Below are 17,479 nucleotides of genomic sequence, written 5' to 3' on the forward strand. Positions count from 1 at the left end.
AGGGGGAGAGTATGCCCTAGTGGGGAGTGCGGGCCCAGTGCAGGGGGAGTGTGTGACCTCATGGGGAAAACGTAGTGAGGAGCGACTGCAGGCTCATGGCTATAAGATGATTGTAATGTTGAACTTCTAACTGTATTTCTTTATTTTTCTAATTTGTACTGAAGATTTTGTACCTAGGTACCTTTGTACCTAAGATGGCTGAGAATGGTGACTTTGTACACTTTTCACTGTATTCCTGCACTTCTGCACTCGAGTACATGTGACAATAAAACTTAATTCTAATTCTAAACATTTGAAACATTGGACAGTTCAGGGCTATGCTGGCAAAGAGGAGTTCAGGCCTGGGGCGGATCAGCCATGATCTTATGAAATGGCGACACAGGCTCAAGGGGCTGAATAGCCTACTCCTGCTCCTATTTCCAATGTTCTTATGACATTTAATATTTAGGGCAGTCTTGCAGTCCTTGGTGGGTATAAAGAATTGGTTTAGACACGATGGAAACAGCCTATTTAATACAAGAAATATTCTGCCTGCGTCTCTCGCTGTAGGCCACAATAATCACAATAATCCAACAACCAGGGAACAAAGACAGCTCAAACTCACCATCTTTAGCCTCCACCATTACTGTGTGACAAACTGCCAATAATTTAAAGAATTCATGAACTCCTGGGTCATCTCCTGAACGAATCAGTTCCAACAGCGAGCAGTCATAAAACTTCAGCTTTTCATCAGCAAATGCATTCCAGCTAAAATCAACTACCTGAAAATAACCCAGGGACTTTCTCAATGAGAAGTAGGAAGAGTTGCACAGCAATCAGTGAACAAGGAATTTAACATTGGTTGAAGCACAAAATTGCTGAATCAGAACTGAAATACTTTATGTGGCACGTTCAGGGCTGGACAGTTATCTGGGTGGCTAGCGCATCATTCAGAATTTTTTTTCATTCATTCACGGGATGCGGGCGTCGCTGGCTAGGCAGCATTTATTGCCCATCCCTAATTGCCCAGAGGGCAGTTAAGAGTCAGCCACATTGCTATGGGTCTGGAGTCACATGTAGGCCAGACCAGGTAAGGATGGCAGTTTCCTTCCCTAAAGGACATTAGAATAACCCCAACAGCACAGATTCAATCTCTGCTCCAGCAGAGGCAGCCCTAGGATCTATCTTGTTCCCCTGCCACTGAGAGTGCAAGGCAATGCCAAACCAGGACTGACAACAATTGCCAAGGAAACAGCCCAGGATGAACCATCAGCAGACAAGGAACCAAAGGCTTGTCTTCAGGAAGCCCACACATGACACACTGATAATTCCACTTTCAACTTCTGATAAAATATTCGTTCAGAAGATGGGAGTACATTTAATCTAATTTAGTTATAGGAACACAAGAACAGGAGTAGCCCATTTTTCCCTTTGCATTTTAATTTGTTCTGCTATGCTATGACAGGTTTTGAGGCATTGACGCTCATCCTGGAGCAGCCCAGTTAGAGTTTTATGATAAGAAGATTTAAACAGTGGCTCAGTTATTAGCACTGCTGCCTCACAGCACCAGGGACCTGGGTTTGATTCCAACCTCACACAACTGTCTGTGTGGAGTCTGCACATTCTCCCGGTGTCTGTGTGGGCTTCATCTGGGTGGTCTGGTTTCCTCCCACAGTCCAAAGGTATGCAGGTTAGGTTGACTGGCTATGCTATAGTGTCCAGGGTTGTAGAGGCTAGGTGGATTAGCCATGGGAAATGCAGGGTTAGATGGGTAGGGTGGGATGCTCTTTGGGGGTGGGGGGGTGCAGTGCAGATTCAATGGGCCGTATGGCCTCTATCTACACTGTAGGGATTCTGATGGAAGGGAGACCTCTCTATCTTCCTGTGATCACTTCTAGTCAGGGACCTGTACTTAAATGAGTAGTAGGTTTGAACTGAAGCTCAAAAACCAAGGACTGCCAAAATCATAAAACTGACTTCTACCAAATTATTTTGATTACAAAGCACTTACCTTTGCGTTTTTGACACCATCGAATTGATTGCCTGGAAGACAAGGAATTCAAATTTTAACTTATAAAGTGTGAAGTATTGTTCATTGTTAATTTACTCTACAATCCACAATCTTCAGCAAAGATATCCCTCACCCACAGCACCAGAACCTCCAGCATGGTGAGGGCAAGGAGACAAGTTCTGAAACCACTCCAGCCAGGACAGGGATTGATCTCCATGTGGTTGCCAACAACCTGATACTTACTGGCCATCCAGCCAACTAGGGTGTCCACATTGTGTGGCAATATGCAGATCAACACTTAAGGGAATATGGTCATGTAGAGGCATTGTCACTAAGCTAGAAATCTAAAGGCCCAGGCTAATAATCAAGGGACAGTGGTTCAAATCCCACCATGGCAACTGCCTAGATCTGGAATTGGAAGATCGCCTGAGAAACAGTCACCATGACAAGCATCATTGATTGACATGAGAACACATGGTTCGCTAATATCCTTTAGGGTGGAAATCTGTTCTGAAGAAGGGTCCTGACCCAAAACGTCAACTTTCCTGCTCCTCTGATTCTGCCTGGCCTGCTGTGTTCCTCCAGCTCTACACTGTGTTATCTCTGCCATCTTTACCTGTTCTGTTTTATACATTATTCCAGGTCAGGAATAATGCGGCTTAACCACCCTCCGAAATGTCATGCAAGCCACTCAGTTCAAGGACAATTAGGAGTGGGTAACAAATGTGATGCCCACATCCCACAATAGAACCCCAACTAGATGACAATAATAGTAAAGGTTCCAATACTTTCCCATCACAAGGCTGACTAGGGTTATCTCCTGCTGTTACTGTACATTGTTGGCTAATGTTGAAAGGAACTGCAGGTTGGTACTCAACCTTTATGGGCTCATTATAATTCCACCTTCCTTCAGCATCAAGTCCTGGAAGGGGACTTGAACCCAGAGCTTCTGCTCAGAGGAGGGGCGCCACCCACTACACTACAAGACCTCAGAATAGCATAATGCATGGAAATCTTTGGCCCTTTAATTAATGCATTCATTGGATGTGATTCTCTCTGTCTGGGCCAACACTTATTGCCTAACCCCGATTGCCTGGAGAAGGTGGCAGAATCCAGCCCAATAGACACTTGGGTCAGGGCACCTGTTTTAACAGATTGACTAAATGATTGCCTAACTTGTAGTTTGTAAGATTTTGCTGCTCACCCATTAGCTGCACATTGGTTATATCACTGTGGCTGAACCTCAGAAGTAATTCACCGACAGCTTTGGGGTGCGCCAAGGACATACAAGACATTGCCCATGAAATGTCCCATTGCAATGGGGGGCATGAATTTATTCCTGCAACTAATTTCTAGGAAAGACTTGCACACAACTTGCTGTGAAGGTTGGTAAGGTCGTGCATCCCTAATCCATACAAATTTGAGCAATTTCACAAATAAAACTAAAATGGAACTGCAAGTCATCACACAAGTGCTTTTTGCAGTTAAAACTCTTTGGAAATAGTTTGCCTAAATCTTTCTTCTTAGTCTTGTAAATATTTCCCTTGGAGAGGATACGCTTGACAACAAATGGAGCATAAATTGTTTCTTACTCCTGAACATTAGCAATATAAGAATTACCATATATTCGTCCACCGATGCTGCATTTCTTAAAGGTCATGATGTTTTGGGTTAGAGTTCCAGTTTTATCTGAAAAAATGTACTTTATTTGGCCAAGCTCTTCATTCAGAGTAGTTGTTCTTACTTTGGCAGGAATGTCTCTCTCAGCACAGTACATCTTTAGATCCCAATTGATGTAAAAGCTCTGGACCACATGAAGGAGTTCAAAACTGAAATACAAAATTGCTGCAATTATTCACTCCAAACAACACCTCTACGCAGTGATATGTGAACAGAGTCAGAGTTGCAATTGGTTAAATCAGCTCTATTAAGCCACTGCATTACACAAACGACTGATAAAGGCAAGAACAAAGGCATTTTTAAACACTAAACTGCAAAGTGGAGTGATTAAGAATTACATTTTTTTTTCAGGAAGAGATCCGCTAAATTATATGAAATAAATGTCTGCAACGCAGCAACATTTGTTTATTGATTCAATAGTTATTGGTGTACAGTGAGCAAAGCAATTCTTACAACATCAGAAACTCTCATGTTTGTACTGGTATGGGAACTATTGCACTTCATGGCAAACATGATCATTTTAGAACTCCCTTAATCATACAACCTAGGTATGCCTCACAGTTCCGTCGCTAAAGGACAGCGTAAACTTAATCATTCTCTACTTCCAATAGCAGTAAAACAGCTCCCCCTACTGACCCTCAATATAATTAGCACACAACAATGCACTGCCCCAGTTTCTTCTCTCTCTGCAATTTGACTCATTCTAAATCAATGTGCTTGACTCAATTTTTGGCCTTCATGGCTGTTGTGGTATTTTCCCAGATGACCATTGCCAGCACACACTGGTATTTGCCACTAGTAGGCAGGTAAGGGTTGTTTGAAATTGACATTATTTGTTTTCTTGGGCCTATCTAATAAATAGTTGTAGAGTGTAGCCCCCCAATACGTATGCAGAGAAGAGGCAGTGTTTGTAGATGACAAGATAGCAATAGGTATAACTCATCTGGTCGGACATATTCACTAGGATGCTGGAGAGCTGGTACAGATACAGCTAAGCTGTGCGTGACATGAGTCAAATGGGTGGAACCAATAAATGGAACAAGAAAATAAACCCCTTCAGATCCACTACCTTATGCAACAACTGTAACATCAGCGGCAAGGAGAACAATTTTTGATTCAAGAGAAACATGAATGTTTAACTTATCGAAAGAAGAGACTCTGCATTTCAAGAAGAGCAGTTTAAATATATTCATGTTTCAGAGCCTTAACATACACCAAACCCCTTACCATTTCAGGTCAGAACATTCAGTCCATATCAGGACTAGTCCAGGATTATGTTTTAAAGTATATACTTCCACTAATTATTGATAGAGTTACTATCTCTTTCAAATCTTTTTCAGTTCAGATTGCATTACTAACAAAGCCTAGAAATCATAAAAAACATTTCTATTGTTCTCCAAAATATTATAACTATTGTCTTTCTTTTGCTTTCTCAGTTATGAAGAAATCAGTGGAATTTTTGATTTTTTAAATTCATTCACACAATATGGGTGTCACTGGGTAGGCCAACATTTATTGGCCATTCCTAATTGCCCAGAGGGAAGTTAAGAGTCATAGAACATAGAACTGTACAGCACAGGAATGGGCCCTTCAGCCCATGAGGTTGTGCCAAACATGACGCCAATTGAAACAAATCCCTTCTGCCTGCCCTTGGTCCATACCCCACCATTCTTTGCATATTCATGCGCTTGTCTAAAAGTCTCTTAAATGCCCTCATCGTATCTGCCTCTACCACCACCCCGGCAGTGTGTTCCAGACTCCTGCCACTTTCTGTGTGAAAAACATGCCCCTCACTTCTCTTTTGAACTTTCCCCCCTCTAACCTTAAATGCATGCCCCTTATGCAAGTCATCCTTATTGCTGTGGGTCTGGAATCACACGTAGGCCAGACCAGATAAGGATGGCAGTTTCCTTCCCTAATGGAAGGTGGGAGATGATTACTGGACATTACTGAACCTGATGGTTTCCTTCCCGACAATCGTTTCATGGTTATCTTAATTTCAGACTTTGATTAAATTCAAATTCAATTTGAACCCAAGTCCCCAGAACTGGATCTCTGGATCTCTGGATTAATATGCCTCTATGCCTTCGCCTCCACCTGCAACTTATGAAGAGTTTTCTCATTGCATTATAAATCTCCAGGGAGAAGATTCTAAACAGCTGCACATTACAAAGAGTGTGTGAATTTGTATATAGCTTTGCAGACAGAGAATGACTTGCTTACATAACATAAAGTGACATTGGCAATATTGAGTTTAAAATAATAACGTAGCCCCAAAAGGACAGGAAGCCTTGATATCCAGGACTGAAATTTTTGGAATCAGTGTTGAGATACGGAGCTTTCTTTCCAAATTTCTCATTCCAGACGGCACCTCCAAATGCGAGGCAGAATGATAAAACAGCAAGAATCAAGAGGATCTGAAAAAGTATCAAGTGTGTAGTTACTTAGTCAGTTGCATTCCACTTTATAAGTATTGCTACAGCCACCTTTAATCCCACAGCCCTGAGTTGACAATCAGTGCTTACAGAAGTCAAGCATTAATAAGAAATTTATGTTTTTAGGAAGCACCTTCCTTGCCCACAAGACATTGTTAAATACTTCCTACACAATGGTGTACTTTCTTTAAAAAACGGTGTAACTAGTTTTATTTGTAATGCAAGGCAAGAACAGACACAAGTTGAACTTTAAGTATATGCACAGTATTATGAAATTCTGCATGGACAACATTTCTATTTGTGCACTTTTCCCCAAGTATACAATTCCTTTATCTTAAGTCAAATCCTATTTAAAAGAAGTTTAATTACATTACTGAGCTCTGAAGAAACAGGGATTAAAAAAACTGGAGCTGCACTTTATACGTGGATTAGTAATTTAGGTTAGGAAACAGATAGTCAGGATGAAGGGAGTGCTCTGTATTTGGTGGGAGATAACCAGTGTTGTTCCCAAGGGGCTGTCCGAAGCCTCAAATTTTCACCAACCTTACTGATGACTTGAAAAGAGAATTATTAACATTATGTGCAGATGACATGAAGATAGAAAGCACAGTACATTGTGTAGCAGGGAGCAAAATGATACATGGAAACCATTGTGGGCAACTGTGAGATTATCCAATTTTCTTAACAGTGAGATGTTAGGAACTATGAAGAAACAAATATACATGTAGACAAATCACTAAAACCTGGTGGAGAGGTGCAAAATGTCATCAAAAAAATTAATGGACTGTTGAACTTTATCAATGAGGAGGTTTGCAATGAGGTGAGGAAGTTTGTACAGAGCTTTAATGTGCACTGACACTACATATTGTTCACTTTTGGGCATCAAACCTCAGGAAGGGTAGATATTTTCTAATCAACCTGTTCAGAGATGTTGTCACACAACTCTGGAGCAGTGGGACTTGGTATACTGGCTGTGGGAGGATGGGGGTGTGAAGGTATAGTGCAAATTTACCACGATAGCAAGTTTAAAGTGTTAAGTTGTATGAAATGTTTCCATACATTTAGCTTGTATTCCTTGAGGTTAGCTGGCAGAAGGGTAATTTAATCAAGATCTTCTAAATGATAAAACATGAGATTTATCAAAGCGACACCAGGGGAAAAGTAGAGATTTCTAATGATTGATCTAAAAGATCAGAGCGGAGAAAAGGGTAAAAGGATATTTAACAGTGGTTCTTATATTTTAAATAAACAAAAGAATTTGATAGAGTAAATAAGGATTTTGGTAAGAGAACCGATGATAAAGGCACTACTAATTTAAATTACCAGTGAGATAATGAGGAACTCATGAATTTTCTCCCTGCAGAGAGTTGCTAGAGCTCAATAAGATTTGCCATGGGCGGTGGCAGGCAAGTTCGGAACCAGTTCAGCTTTCTAAAGGAAAGTAGCTGATAAAAATGGGCAGAAGAAGAAATGGGAGAGACAGCAAGGCAGTGAGCTTTATTTCTGATCAGACTAGCAAAAGATTGGCTTAGACATGATGAGTAAAATAGCCTCTTATTGAATGTAAATTTTCATAATTCTAAAATAGAACATGTGGGAAGTGATAAAACATACTAGAAGGACCACACGATTCATGAGGCGCTCGATTTTGGTTTTCTTCAGGATGTATCTCCCACTGTTCTTCATTATTTTTGTATCCACCCCTAAAAATCAAATGGAAAATGTAATAAGTTAAAATGTGTCCGTACAGAGTTATCAGCAGTAAATAATTTTGGCTTTGGAAAACAGCATAAACAAGCCATTTGTTTCCACAAAGCTAAGTAAGACCCAGGAGATCCTAATGACTGGTAATATTAGCAATTCTCATCATGTAAGTAGAGAAATTTACATACAGGAATTGCTCATACAGCAAATATACACTTTGTGAATGTGCCAGCACTTAATCCAGAGGTCAGCTGCAAGAAGTATTTTTACACACGTGTGTAGTGTTCTGCTTTCCTAACTTGTACTCATGCTCCTGTGTCTATCTGGCTCAAATAATGTATTCACATGGACAGAATCTAATCCTTTGCTTATTGTAATGGCATCATCTCAAAGGTCATGCATTTCCATGTTACAAAACTTTAGCACTGCCCTGATAACCAAGGGTGGGTGTTTTAACTCAAAGTGGGAATCAGACAAGTCGGTCCCAGACTGGTGCTATATCATCATGACCTCAGAAACGTGAGCCCCAAGTCATTTGAACTCTTGTGATATATTATGAAAAAGTCATACAGAAGCAGACCCTTCAGTTCAATTTGTCTGCACCAACCGGACATCCCAATCTGACCTAGTCCTGTTTGTCTGCATTTGGCCCATTTCCCTCTAAACTCTTTCTATTCATATACCCATCCAGATGCCTTTTAAATGTTGTAATGGTAACAGCCTCCACCACTTCCTCTGGCAGCTCATTCCATACATGCACCACCATCTGCGTGACAAAGTTACCCCTCAGGTCCTTTTTAAATCTTTCCCCTCTTACTTTTAACCTATGCCCTCTAGTTTTGGACTTCTCCACCGTAGGAAAAAGATCTTAGCCATTCACCCTATCCATTCCCCTCAGTCATACAACACAGAAACAGACCCTTCGGTCCAAACAGATTGCGTGCCGAACATAATCCCAAGCTAAACTAGTCCCACCTGCCTGCTCCTGGCCCATATCCCTCCAAACCTTTCCTTTTCATTTACTTATCCAAATGTCTTTTAAACGTTGTGCTTGTACGCACATCCACCACTTACTCAGGAAGTTTATTCCACATGCGAACCACCCTCTGTGCAAAAACTTCGCTGCATGTCTTTTTTAAATCTCTCTCCTCACAACTTAAAAATGTGGCCCCTAGTCTTGAAATTCCCCATCCTCGGAAAAAGACAATTACCATTAACTCTATCTACACTCCTCATTATTTTATAAACTTCTTTAAAGGTCACCTCTCAGCCTCCAGTGCTCCAGGGAAAAAGCCCCACCCTATTCATTTTCTCCATATAACTCAAACCCTCCAGTCCCAGCAACTTCTTTGTTAAATCTTTTCTGCACCCTCTAAAGTTTAACAACATCCTTCCTACAGATGGGCGACCAGAATTGTATGCAATATTCTATAAGTGGCCTCACCAATATCCTGTACGGCCGCAACATGACATCGCAACTCCTATACTCGATGCACTGATCAATGAAGGCAAGTGTGCCAAATGTCTTCTTCACTTCCCAGTCTATCTACGACTCTAATTTCAAGGAACTATGAATGTGCACTCATGATCTCTTTGCTCAGCAACATACCCCAGGGCCCTACCATTAACTATAAAAATCCTGCCCTGCTTTGCCTTACCAAAATGCAAAACCTCTCATTTATCTAAATTAAACTCCATCTGCCACTCCTCGGCCCATCAGATCAAGGTCCTGTTGTAGCCTGAGGTAACTGTCACTGTCCACTACACCACCTATTTTGGTATCACCTGTAAACTTACTAAACACACCTCCTATATTCACATTCAAACATTTTATATAACTGACAAAAAGCAGTAGACCCAGCACCGATCCTTGTGGCACACCACTGGTCACAGGTCTCCAGTCTGAAAATCAACCCGCAACCACCACTGTCTGTCTCCTACATTCAAGCCTATTTTGTATCCAACTGGCTAGGTCCCTCTGAATCCCAATGTGAGCTAACCAATCTACCATATCAAACCTTGTCGAACGCTTTGCTGCGTCCATACAGACGTCTACTGCTCTGCCTTCATCATTCTTCTTTGTCACCTCTTCAAAAAACTCAATCAAGTTAGTGAGACATGATTTCCCATGTACAAAACCTTCTTGACTATCCCTAATCAGTCCTTGTCTTTCCAAATGTATGCAAATCCTGTCCCTCAAAATCTCCTCCAACAACTTACACACCAGTGATGTAAGGCTCACCAATCTATAGTTCCCTGGCTTTTCCTTACAGCCTTGCTTAAATAATGGCATCACATTAGCCAACCTCTAGTCTTCCAGCACCTCAGCCATAGCTGTCAATGATGCAAATATCTCAGCAAGAGGCCCAGCAATTTCTTCCCCAGCTTCGCACAAACTTCTGGGAAATTGACTCAGTTAGCCTGACACCAAAAATTGGAAGGAAGAGACACCCGGTCAGAGAGCTGGAGTCACAGCCTCCAGGACATAACCACAAATAGGAGCTCACCATGCTGGGGAAGACCTTGTAGTTTAAACTGAGCCTGACAACTTGTCAGTCTGTGACAAAGGCTCATAAGCAAACGCATAGAAGTCCCACCCTCAGAGAGCAATCTGATTAACTGGCAGCTCTGTAGTCCTGGCTGTGCCACAAGGAGAGATCACTATTGTTGAGACCACAGACAGTCACCAGATTCTAAATGCCAGGAGGCCAGGACAAAGTGAGATCCAGAAATCTTACTGTGAAACTGGAAGAAGGCCCTGACAGATAGTGGGTGGTAATGGCATAGGGCTTATGTTCAAAATGCCTGGTGGAAGCAAACAGGGCAAGAGGGGTCCTGATGGGAAATGGGGGCAGTGTCAGAAGCTTCCTCACTTGAAGCCAAGTAGGTTTACATCCAGAAGTCTCCCTATCCCTGACCTCAACACCACCAGCCTCAAAATTGTGGCCAGGCAGAAAGTGGCCCTTAAATGGCCAAAGATTGGGCCAAAGCAGGTAGGTCACGCCAGGCCTTGGTCATGCTTCCCCTTCCGTAAAATTTCTGAGGCTGAAGAGAAAGGCAAGTAGTTGGCAGCATTTCCTTGCAGAGAAGTGTACAGTGCTACTCCTCCTCTCCATTGCCTCACTGGTCTGAGGTCCAGTAAAATTCTGTCCATAGACTTTTACAGCACAGAAGGATTCCTTCAATTCCTTACAGCAGTGCAGTCTTTTTCAAATAACTGTCCACTTAGTCACTTCCCCATGGCTATTCTCTATATGCTTTCTTCCAAAATCTCATTGAGCTGAGAATTCGATCATTGCACATTCTCATGAGAAAAATCTGCAAATCACTTCTATACCTTCATACATCTCATTAACATGCACTGCAATGTTGAAATGAGACTTGCGTATTTCACATAAGAACCCTCCAATGCTATTGTAGACATGCTGGAAAGTCACACTCAGTGAAGAATGGACTGGGATACAAGGAAAATAATCCAAATGCCCCAACCTCTAATTCCCAATTTGATTACAAGCAGGGACATGGAACATCATCTTCAGGAAAGAATATCCACACTGGTACTCTCTGGCACACAGTTTTATCAACTTGCCAACACTACCCAGAATATACCCATTCTTATCCTAGTGGACCCCACAGCAATCAAAAATACACCAAATCACACCAACAGAAATTGGAAACTCCTTGTGGAGGCTTTGTGCAGTCCCACATACAAACATTTCCCTTAACAGGAATCTTGCATGGCTCTGGGCACCTGCAACAGCTATTCACTATCTCCTGCTAATGGCCAGAACACACTGAATCACTCACTGTGCAAGAATTGTAGTCACAGAGAGAAGACTCTTCTTCTGTGCATTTGTGCTGCCTCCTTTTGTTTTGCATTTGAAATGTTTTTAAAAGGCCAGATTTAATTACAGCTACAAGCATTTTATCAGTTAAAGAAATTGGAATTATTCACTAATTGGAATTATCCGGTAATCTGAGTGAAGCAATCTAATGAATACAATAAAATGAAAGAAAATTCTCAAATGAAATTTGTTTGAATCAAGGAGTGAACTGTTTTCCCGGGACTAACCCAATTACCAAATTCAAGTTGACAATTATTGCCTGACACCAGCCGGACAGAATATACCACCTTCTATTTGCAGGCCTGTGTTCTGACTGCAATATATTATTATGTATAGTTCTACTTACCTGCAAATAAAACAACCCCATAGCACTTGTCTGTATTCCGTATTCTACAACCTCGGAGTAATATTTGTTCATTGTCAAGTGAGAATTCTTCTCCTTTCCAAATTAATGTGCCTGTAAATGAGTGCAGGTCACAGTTTGGATTTTCACAGATTATTCTACCTGTGAAAACAACATGTATTAGTTTAAAGGCTGGTGGTAACTATGCACTAAAAATTCCCAAGTTATATAACATATTTGTTTGAAGGATGTCTCAAATAAATATGCAATATTAATGTTACAAAGACAGGAATGACAACTAACATTTATATAGCATCTAGAACAGAATAAAACAAAGCATTCCAAACACTTTAACACTAATGCTTTAAACAAAGTTCAATACTAGACTATCGAAGGAGACATTCAAACAGATGGCTAAATATTTAGTCAAGGGGGAAGGTATTAGGGAACAACTAAAGGATGAAATTCCAGAGCCACAGGCCCAGGAAGCTGATGGCATGGTCGCTATTAGTGAAGTGTTTAAGATCAGAAATTCCCAAAGGGTCAGAAATGGAAGAATGAGGACATCTTAGAATGTTGAGAGCTAACAAGGCTATAGAGATAGGGAGCGACTTGGCAAGGCAACAACAGCTTAACAGCCCGACAATAAAGCTGAAAGGGTCCTGAGATGGACCTTTCACACATGTCAAATATCTGTCTTGATACATTAATAGTTTAACGATTGATTCTGCTTCTGTCACCATTCAGGCAGTGCATTTCCAAGCAGCATAAGTCCCTGCGTATCATCTGATGAAAGTGTTGTTTTCTTCCTGAGATCCACTGCATTATACTATTTTAAAGCTCTGGTTGATGGTGACCAGTGACAGTTATCCCAAATAACATGCTGATTCAAGCCTGTTGATCCCAAGTTACAGATGCTTTGGCGAACTAAAAAATATTTTATGCACTCACACCGACTCAAGTTGTGATTTCTAATGTCTAGCAAATGTAAAAACAAACTGTCCAGAAGTTTCAGATCACACTACTGGGGACAAATTGATTGTCAGAATGAAAGGTATCTTAAACAGACATTTGTTTTCTGCTCACAGGTCTCTGTACTACACAGCAGTATTGAACCCTCTACCAAATGCAGGAGATTTATTCATCTAAGTGAGCTTTGGGAGTACAAACCAATTTGGCTGGAAGAGGTATAGCCAACTGGTTCTAAACCAGGGTGTAGGGATAAGCACAAAGGAAACTCTTTGGTCACTGTACAGTTCAAAATTATAATGCCAAATCAGGGCAATATGTTCTTGCCCATACTTAGATGTCCCAATGTGGTTAGAAGACAATTCCACACCAGATCTTGTTTAAACTAAGGTTGCATATATATGGGTGCAACAGAATAGAAAGGTGCCGAAAGTTAGTGGTTAGAATTCTCAGCCAGACGACAGGCAAAGCAGTGGGTACAACCCATGGTAAAACAAACAAAAGGGACCACAGACATGGGCAATACTGCAGAAATACTGTCAGTCAGCCATAAGTTCAGTGTAGCCAATTCTGCTCATTACATAAAACCATACAAGGTTTTTAAGGTCTTAGTGAAAATTTGTAACTCAGGTTGTGGATGCAGTTGTTCATTCGCTCGCCGAGCCAGTTGCTCTGTGGTGTGCAGACGTTTCATTACCCTTCTACGCAACATCATCAGTGCGACCTCTAATCGAAGCATTGGTGTTCTGCTTCCTTCCGGATTTATATGATCCTCTGGTGTGATGGCCTTATCACTTCTGGTTCTGTTGTTTTAGCAGCGGTCTGTATACGGGGTCTATTTTTATGTGTTTGTCAATGTGTTGAGAACCAGGTTTCCAGAAATTCCCTTACATGTCTGGTGTTCGCTTGTCCCAGTAAAGTCACTTTGTCCCAGTCGAACTGATGGCCCTCATTGTCTGTGTCTGTGTGTATCTAGACAAGTAAATAATGGTCGTGTCTTTTTACAGCCAGTTGGTGTTCGTGTATCCTGGTCGTTAATTTCCTCCTTGTTTGTCCAATGTGAACACTGCGCCAAATGTTATCAAAGACTAAAGACCCCATACCGACAGTAAACAAGACCAACGTGATATACAGAATACCATGCAGTGAGTGCAATAAACATTACATTGGACAATCCAGGGAGGAAACTAACGACCAGGATACATTAACACCAGCTGGCAGTAAAAAGACACGACCAATATTCACGTGTCTCGATACATACAGACAATGAGGGCCATCAGTTCGACTGGGACAAAGTGACCATACTAGGACAAGCGAACACCAGACATGCAAGGGAATTTCTGGAAGCCTGGTTCTCAACACAGGATTCCTTAACAAACACATAGAAATAGACCCCGTATACAGACCACTGCTAAAACAACTGAACCAGAAGCGACAAGATCCATCACACCAGAGGATCATATAAATCCGGAAGGAAGCAGAACACCGATTCGATTAGAAGTCGCATTGATGATGTTGCCTAGAAGGGTAACGAAACATCTACACACCGCAGAACAACTGGCTCAGAGAGTGAACAGACAACCATACAGGGTTGATGCCAGGCACAGAAATGTATCTCTTTCAGGTATGTTTCAAAAAAGTTTTGAAAACCTAAGGGCCAGAAGAATCAATAATTATAAAATAACACCAGACAGAAGGAGTCTATTCAGCCCATTATGCCTGTGCTGGCTCTTTAATTGAGCTATCCAGTTGGCCTCATTCCTTTGTTCTTTTCCTATAGCCCTGCAATTTATTTTCCCATTCCAATGTTTAGTTATTTTCAGAAAGGAATTGGATAATGAATCTGCATCTGTTACCATTTGAGCCTTTCAGAGCAGCATAGTTGCTGCATGAAAAATATTGTCCTCATCTCACCTTTCAACAATTTTCTTAAATTGATGTCACCCTGGTCACCGATGCTTCAGCTAATGGTTGAACTGGACTTACACTGTCAAGATTCTTCAGGACGTGGGTCATTTCTGTTAAATTCTGCCTTAATTCTCTCTCCTGTAAGCTGGAGAACCCATCTTCTCTCGGCTTTCTGCATAATTGAAGTCCCTCATCCCTGGTATTGCAAGTTCCACCTCAGGATTTGATGCTATGCAAAGTAGGCCATAACATGGCTGACCAGCTAAATTTCTGATCATAAGGCCATATCACCCAGGTGTCTGTGTTCCTGCACTAAGGCATGACTTCCAGAGTATTCATGAGCTTCATGAGGTAGGAGAAGGACTGAAAAGAAGCAGGGGCAGAAAGGATGGGACAAAAAACTTATGTCATTCTCTATTTTGGTGTTGAGGGTCAGCAAAGATCTAATTGAATGGAGGAGCAGGCTTGATGGACCGAATGGCCTATTTCTTCAATTTCTTCTGTCCCTATGATTTCCCGCGAGTCCAAAAACCTATTGATCCCACCTTTGAATATCTCAATTACTGAGATTCCACAATCCTTCCTGAACTTTAATAAAGAGGTGTGAATTTTATTATCTGCCATCAATTGTTGGGGAAACTGAGGTCAATACAGACCATTAGGTATATCCCAGGACAATTTTACAGTCGCTCAGATTTAAAATCTTCATACAATTTAGTTGTCCTCAAATCAACTTGAAATTTATTTTTTAATTAAAAAGGTGTATTCTGCAGACATTTATTGAAATATGTCAGCTCTAAATTCCAGAGATTCACAGCTGTAAATTTAAAAAAACATTTTTGAGAATTTTGGTTTTTAGTGAGAGACCCAAAATAAAACTTGTGGTGCTCACAGGATCAGTTGAGATCACAGCAAAATCTACATGTGCAACTATTTTTGAAAATCACACAAGAAACCCTGGCATATTAAATTTGGAGAATTGGAAGATAAGGCTGGAGTTTAATTTGTAAGCACGTGAGTGGGTTATTTTGATTATTCTTTCAAAGGATGTTTGCATCACTAGCAAGGCCAGCATTTACTGCTTATTTCTATTTGCCCTTAAATTGAGTGGTTCGCTGGGCATTATCGTTACTACTAATACATAAAGTGATGTTACATTGATGAACCGGTTCAGTGATATTAGCACCACACCATCATTTCCCCTTGGTTGAAGCCACTAGAGACAGGAAACTCACAGGTAAGTGTAGCAAGTTTGTGAGTGTCTTTTTAACCCAGTCATTGCATCCCCAAATTATCTCTGTATTTCATGAGTCAGTGAGATGTTAACCTGCACGAGTTGAATCCAATTCTAGTATTTAAAGGGCATTTCAAACAGGAAATTCAATGGATTCTAGAGCTGGGCACATTGCAAAACACACTGACAGTGGGAGTACATACATTTAAAAGCTGCACGTGGTTTTGGTGAAGCCTGCTGGATTTGATGCGAGAGTTGCATGGGCTCACGGGGAGATACTGTGACTTACTAAGATGAAGAGTAAGATTGCCAACAAAGTCCTGGTTGGAGATTGCCCATCGAGGGTCTACAGCAGGACTGCAATGCCCTGCTCTTGGACTCAATGCTGAAAATGATTGAATGACCTCAATAGGGAAGAAAAGGTTCATGCAGTGTCACATTCAACCACTTCCTGAACTGTCTGTCACTACAGCCTGCCAATTCTTCCTTCCACCACATCGCCTCACACTAACTGATTTTGCAGGTGCATGTACCCTTTTCTGTGCATGCTGTTCCTCACATTCCCGCATGTTCATCGATCTGACTCTCAGCGTCATCCTTATCAAATGTTAGGCTTCTCCCTCATAGTCACCCTCAACACCTGTTCTCCATTCATTGTTCTTACCTACAGACCTTTACTTTCCCCCCCTTCTTGTCACCTTCCTTGAAGGATAATAGGACAGAACGCAAGGAATGGAAGTGCCCCTCCATCCATCTCCCAACTGACAGCTGCAAAGGAGAGAAGACTCTGGAGATCTTGCCGCAGTTGACTGTTGGAGGTGAGAAGTTGGGCAGACAGGCGTTTCCTAGTCACTGGGTGGCAATATTAAATACCAGACAGCCCCTTGTCTACAAAACTCACTCATACTGGCATGATATCAGCAGGGAGTGAAGTGTGACTATTTGCCTTATATACAACATTTTTACCTCAGTTCTCACTTTTGTGTTCAATCTTTGAGTTCATTCAATGAGTGTCCTGCAGGAGCTGATACAGGGAAGAGTGTCACGTCCTCAGGGTATGCCACTCACTCTGAGAATGGTCTGGCACAAGACTCATACAGACCATGTGCCATCTCAGATACTCTCACTTCATTGGGATCAGAAAGGAGGATCTTTGAGCCTTTACCTTACTACCGAAACTGGAGGCACACCACTATTCTTGCAGGGTGGTTTGCTCTTGCAGGGTTTAAACTAGTGTGGCAGGGTGCTGGGAAATGGAGCAGTAGGTCAATAGATGGAGCGATTGAGGAGAAGGTAGAGGTTAAGCAAGTCTAATTGGGAGAACAGAAACCAAAAGAACTGTGGATGCTGTAAATCAGGAACAAAAATAAA

General features: G+C 41.5%; 1 protein-coding gene across 1 annotated transcript in view; it reads right to left on the bottom strand.

The window, feature by feature from the left end:
- Nucleotides 1-17,479, bottom strand: part of LOC109913412 (phospholipid-transporting ATPase IC-like) — an 81,733-nt gene that overhangs the window by 41,656 nt on the left and 22,598 nt on the right. Inside the window, exons 8-13 of the mRNA XM_048613915.1 lie at nt 12,001-12,159; nt 7,720-7,808; nt 5,894-6,087; nt 3,611-3,819; nt 1,991-2,022; nt 605-761 (exon numbers count right to left, since the gene is read on the bottom strand). Coding sequence (XP_048469872.1) covers nt 605-761; nt 1,991-2,022; nt 3,611-3,819; nt 5,894-6,087; nt 7,720-7,808; nt 12,001-12,159 — 840 coding nt within the window. The remainder of the gene's footprint in view (nt 1-604; nt 762-1,990; nt 2,023-3,610; nt 3,820-5,893; nt 6,088-7,719; nt 7,809-12,000; nt 12,160-17,479) is intronic.

Source organism: Rhincodon typus, chromosome 29 (assembly GCF_021869965.1).
Source record: "Rhincodon typus isolate 14 chromosome 29, sRhiTyp1.1, whole genome shotgun sequence".
Taxonomy (NCBI): domain Eukaryota; kingdom Metazoa; phylum Chordata; class Chondrichthyes; order Orectolobiformes; family Rhincodontidae; genus Rhincodon; species Rhincodon typus.